General features: G+C 53.5%; 1 protein-coding gene across 2 annotated transcripts in view; it reads right to left on the bottom strand.

Annotated features, from left to right (window-relative positions):
• Positions 1 to 219: 219 nt before the first annotated feature.
• NFATC1 (nuclear factor of activated T cells 1) overlaps positions 220 to 6000 on the bottom strand; it is a gene marked incomplete at its 5' end in the record, with an annotated part of 63435 nt that continues 57654 nt past the window's right edge. For both annotated transcript variants that reach the window (XM_045164062.1, XM_045164063.1), the window contains 1 exon segment: positions 220 to 2046. In XM_045164062.1, coding sequence (XP_045019997.1) covers positions 1997 to 2046 — 50 coding nt within the window.

The raw sequence follows: 6000 nt of genomic DNA, 5'->3' as shown, positions 1-6000 counted from the left end.
TCTGACATGCCATCTAAGCACTGGGGACGCCGCTCACATCCACGCCTCCCAGGCTGGCCTTCCTGAAGTGTAAGGAGGTGAGAAAACGCCTCACACGCGCAGCTGGACGACGGGAAGCCCTTCTACAAACACAAGCACACGGACCTACGGCAGAAAACACGCTTAAGAACAAAGAGGATTTTTCCATGTGTGGAATGAATCACAGTCTGACTAAGATGGTCCAGCAAAAAAAAAAAAAAGAAAAATATTGCTTTATTGGATCTATTTTCTACCTACAAAGAGAGCTAACACAGTATCAAACATCTCCTTTCGTGTCTCCCGAGAAACGTCTCATGCAATTCCTAGGAGGCTAAATGCAGGACGGGGCTCCAAGCGGGGTGAGGGGGGCGGGGCGGGGGCACTATGTACAGGAAGCCATATACCGTCAGCTCTTCACAGTAATGTGCAAATGTTACAAATATGGCTTTCAGGATTTCGTTTCTGTGACTTAAAAAACAAGTAAGACATAGTCATACAGAACAACGTTTTAAAAATAATTCTTTCCGTGGGAGAGCGCCTTCCCCACTGAAACGCTTGAGTTTGGGGACAGGATGCGTCACCTCCCCCGAGGGTGCAATTCGGCCACGTTCCAGCAGGGGGCGTGAGTTCCTAAGGCACAGTTATCAGGTTAAAGGTGTTATCATTAAACCATGCTTTTTGGTTATGTGAAACAACAGGTCGCGGCTAGCAATAACGCGTAATAAGCTGTCATGGGCACAAAATGCAGCAGTAAAGCTCACACTAACCTACGTTACCAGAAACTAGTCTGGAAACACTAGAGTCACCACGTGGTACAACGCTGTTTTTGGTAATGGTTTCTTCAGATGAAGCTGTTAAAAGGCTTTTGTGAAACAAGGATCTTACAGCGGAACAAATATATTACACTCCTTCTGTAACACTATTTACAGTTCCTTTCCAATTCTGCCGTTTGGTAACAGCCGATATCATGGATGCACCTTTCCTGGTTCTAAAGTGCTTGGTTAACTGCAGGAGACCCGAGACGCAGACCTCCCGGGGCCAGGGGGCGCCCCCACGGACGTGGCTATGGGGAGCTGGATTTTGAGCCTCGGGTGTATTTTCCAAAACGGATACTGGTTATTGCTGACACGGACGCCCTTGCCGGGTGGAGACTGAATGTCACCACGTCGGTTATATTCACCATAAATATATGCCTATATATGTACACACATGCAAATACGAGACCTATCCCAAGACAGAGAGATTTCTCTTTTTGTCCAGTAGCCTATCTTGTGCTATTCAACTTACCTGTGCTATGTTTGAAGCCAGATTAAAAACAAAATCCTAACATGCTACAATGAACAACCCTATGGTCTGAGTAACACAGGGGAGGGAAGGCAGTCACGAGATCTGAGATGACACTTTGGAGCAGTTCTGAAACACGCTGAGTAAGGCAACAGAATTGTATGTTACAGCCCAGGAAGAGGTGAGAAAGTAGGAAACGTGCCAGGGTTTCCTCACAATGCCCAGTCCTGCAGTATTCTTTTAACTTATACAAAGGATAAAGCCTCGTGACGAAACGTCCTACAGCTTCTGCTTCTACAAATGCCCTCCTGGGAGCCACATCAGCGCTTGATTCCACAGTGCCCAGCCGCTGTGGTCGGCTGAAATAAGGCACTTCCACTGAAAAATCCAGGGTGCCTGAAGGGCGCGGCTCGGGGCAGCCGCCATGTCAGGTTGAGGCCACGAGGGCAGCGTCACGAGGTCTGTCTTCCGTGCTCCCCCCACCCACCCACTTTCGTTTCCTTCTTGAGGTGACTTTCCTTCAGAAGAGGGATCGGTCCTTCCTTCCTTGGGCTACTTCTTTGCACAAGTGACCTGAGCCTTCACTGCGGTGGAAGCTCCCAGTGGTACCAGGTATGGATTCAGTTTGTTGACTCAGAGTCATCACCGTGGAACAGATAGACACCACGCAGCCTCTGAGAGTCCACGCTGCCAACTACGAGTGGATGTTGGTGCTGGAGAGGTCATTCCGGATTATCTCATTTACTGTAAGAAAACAAAAGTAGAGAGAGCATCAGAGAGACAGGACTCCACACACAAGTTCACGTAAACTTGTGAAACTGACTGAAATCCCATCAGTCAGTTATGTTCAGCCTGTGAAAAGTTGTCCCCTGAGAATGAGTCCTGAGCCGGCAGGACACGGCTGCCCCAGACCCGGGGCTGTGACAGCAGGGCCAGTACTCGGGCTGAGACCAGGGGCCTGCATCAGGTTCTGACCGCTGAGCCGGGGCAGGGAGCCGTCTGTGCTCACACAGGCTTGAAAAACCAACAGATAAACACCGGCCGTGGAAGCACCGCTTTAGGTCCACGCCCCGTGGGCCCCTCGCAGCGGCCTCGTGGTCAGTCGGCTCAGGGCAGTTTGGGAAGGAGGGCTGACTGCCCGGCCTGAGCCTCCCTTTGTTCGGGGCTCTTCCTTCACCTCTGTTCCCTTGTCCGTGTCCACCACCGGTCTGTGATTTTTGGCAGCCGGGGAGGAAATGAGCGGAGCTGGCAGAGGCCTCGGGAGGGACCTGCAACCTCCCTCCGTCCGCCCCCACCCCCGACGGCACGTATGGGAAATGTCACCGGGAGGCTGTCGGCACCGCTCGCAGGGCTCAGAGGTGGGGATGTGCTCGCGTCACGGAACTGCCCGGGCTCCCCTCTGCCGGCAGATAAACCGTGTGTTTCTGCTGAGGCCCCGGCAGGCCGAGGGCGGCTTCCCGGAGCAATCAGTGGGGTGTGTTTCCGAGCCCACTCCCTTCCCTAAACTGCTTTTCAACACCCCCATACCCGCCAAGTATTTTTAAGAATAACAATAATAAAGCACAGTGGGGAACCAGGAATTGTGTCACGGGAACCGACAACAGAACTTGCTGGCCCTGTGGACCCCGGAGCTGGGCTCCTCCCGAGGAGGGGGACGTGGGGGGTGGGGGTGCCAGGCAGTGGCCCACAGGAACACGCCCGGACTGACAGGGCTGTCCAACAGGTGGTCACGTCCTCTGCCGATGGCCCTGGCCGCATGCAGGAAACGCTGGACAGGCGGCAGCTGCCTCCACAACCCTCGGCCAGTGCATCCTCGGCGGGCGAGGCCACATGCCCCTGCCTTGGCTCACGGGTCCCCAAGGGCTCGGGGCAGGGAGGGCGGGGTGGGGGGGGTGGACACGGGCCCCCGGGCCAGCAGCTCCTCCGTTTCCTCCAGGTTCGGCCTCTGTGCTCCTAAGTCTACTAAGTCTAGTCCATCTCTCCCGAGCGCTGCCCCGCAAGGTCATTCTGACAAAAGACAGCCACAGGACCCGAGTCTCTCTGAGGTTTGGTCAAGGTCAGAATGGGCCTCAACTGCACGCAGGGTGTCTCTGCCCCAGGGCAACGCGGAACATACGAGAGAGAGAGCAAGCGCGCGCATTCAGAGAGCGTACGTGGGGAGTGGAGGGGGAGCCTACGTGCAGAGTTGTGTGGCTGGGTGGAAGCTGGCGCGGATGCGATAGCGAGCGTACGTGCGGCGCGGGGCAGGGGTGGGGAGCACGGAGGCGGTAGAGCCCGTACGTGCGGGGGCCGGTGGGCATCCTGTGGCAGCACGGGCACGGAAGAGCCGTTCACATTGTCCTCACTGGGCACCGGACGGCTTACGGGGCGCTTTCCTGACCATCACCTCATTTTGTCCTAAAGCAACCCAAGGCCAGGGGCCTGGTGGGGCTGCCTAAACTTTTCCGAGAAAAGAAGCAGGTTTGGGGCCACGCAGGTCAGGGTCTCTCCCACTGGGTGACAGCTACCACTGAGAAAGGGGAACGGAGGCAGTGGGGCCAGCTCCATCCCAGAACAGAAACCAGCTGTCACGCCTCAAGCAAAGATTTCACAGTGGGAACAGTGGTCGAGCCCACCTGAGGCGGGTTGGGGGTGGAGGCCAGTCACACCACCCAGAGTCCGGCTCTGCCTTCCCAGTTTTAGGAAAATGGAAATCTCAGAGCAGTCTAGTAAGATCAGGAATAGATGGCTGAAAAATATCTGATGGGCAATAATGACTGGAACTGGGAGGGAGAGCTGAGAGGTAATATTGTTGTATAGTTGCTAAGTCATGTCCGACTCTTTGCAACCCATGGACTGCAGCATGCCAGGCTTCCCTGTCCTTCACCAACTCCTGGAGCTTGCTCAAACTCATGCCCATTCAGTCGCTGATGCCATCCAACCATCTCATCCTCTGCGTCCCCTTCTCCTGCCTTTAATCTTTTCCAGCATCAAGGTTTTCTCCAATGAGTTGGCTCTTTGCATCAGGTGGCCAAAGTATTGGAGCTTCAGCTTCAGCATCAGTCTTTCCAATGAATAGTCAGGGTTAATTTCTTTTAGGATTGCCTGGTTTGATTTCCTTGGTGTCCAAAGACTCTTAAGAGTCTTCTCCAACACCACAGTTCAAAAGCATCAATTCTTTGGTACTCAGCTTTATGATCCCATTCTCACATTAGTACATGATTATTGGAAAAACCATAGCTTTGACTATATGGACTTTTGTCTGAAAAGTGATGTCTCTGCTTTCTAATGCTGTCTAGGTTTGTCAAAGCTTTTCTTCCAAGGAGTAAGCATCTATTACTTTTATGACTTCAGTCACTGTCCATAGTGATTTTGGAGCCCAAGAAAACCTGTCACTGTTTCCATTTTTTCCCCATCTGAGGGTAAAAGTGAGGGGTTGGGAGGCAGCTCTGAGGGTTAGTAAGGCAGCCAGCGGAGTAGCTGAGAATCTTTACTCAGGGTTAGAGAGACCACAGGAAAAATAACATCTGTTTGACGAGATAAAAGGGGAAGAAACCTAAGCGGTGGGCTTCCCCTTTTGCCTACTGGGGCACCTGAACCTTTAAGGGGGTGCCTGTGGTGGGGGTGGGGGGTGTAGTGAAGATGCATATCCCGGACATTCTGGGCCCAGAGAGGAGACCAGTGCAGGGCTCTGCTATGAGTGAGGCCTGGTCCCATGGGGAGCCCCCAGGAGAGGCTCAGGGGCCAGGGTGGGAGCAGAGCTCCTGCCCATCACCATCGGCTGGGGCCTCTGATGAGCCTCCTGTCGACATGTCGTTGGCTGGACCCAGCGCTGCCCATGACTGGCAAGGGCAGGCTGGGGTCACAGTGGGTCACTCCTCTTAGGAACAGACTCAAGAACCAACCCCCACCTCTCCACACACCCTCCTGCATCTTCCCTGAGCACTGCGGCCTGAGCCGGGAAGCTGCCCAAAGTAAAGGTGGAAGACCAGCAACCCCCGGTGGATGACGCTTCCCATAAGGGTCCCCGGGGCTGAGGATGGGTGCTCAGACCTCACTTCCTTCCACAGACACAGTTTGGGCAGGAGCCCTGCAGGGAAGCCATGATGGCCCTATTTCATAGATGGATAAAGAAAGACGAGGTCAGGGTAGGGCTGAGGTAGAGGGGCCCCGACGGAGGGTGGGAAGCGGAGCATAGGGTCCTGGGCCCGGTCCTCCCAGCCACGACTTCCTATCTTCCCTCCGTGAGGTCATGGGTCCGAGCCCGCATCAGGCCCAGTCCCGGGGCTCTGTGTGGGTTATTTCGGGGGTGGCTTTCTCTCTTTGATATGGTTGTGCCAAAGACACCTACGGTTTCCCACAATGTCTTCTCTCTACTGATAATTTCCATCTTCTTATTCAGCTTTTCCACCGACACAGAGGTTTTTTTTTCTTTACAGAAGTATTTTGAACTGCAGGTAACATGTGACCCTCCCGGATCGTGAGGGACCTGAAAGAGGAACCTTTGCTGTGTTTCACGTCAGATTGTCCCTGCAACAGGATGTGGTGAGCTGTTATACCACAATTTAATAAGGGTTTTTTCCCTTATATTTAATTTTTCTCTAAAATGCTCCCGAGGTGGAAACAATTGTTTTTTTTTCTAAAACTTATGTGGCAGTTTGAATTGTTGTTTTAATCTGGGATATAGACGCAGGATGTGTATATCTGATGTCCACACAC

This window comes from Bubalus bubalis, chromosome 22, assembly GCF_019923935.1.
Source record: "Bubalus bubalis isolate 160015118507 breed Murrah chromosome 22, NDDB_SH_1, whole genome shotgun sequence".
NCBI classification, from domain to species: domain Eukaryota; kingdom Metazoa; phylum Chordata; class Mammalia; order Artiodactyla; family Bovidae; genus Bubalus; species Bubalus bubalis.
This window is presented reverse-complemented; position numbering and strand designations above follow the sequence as displayed.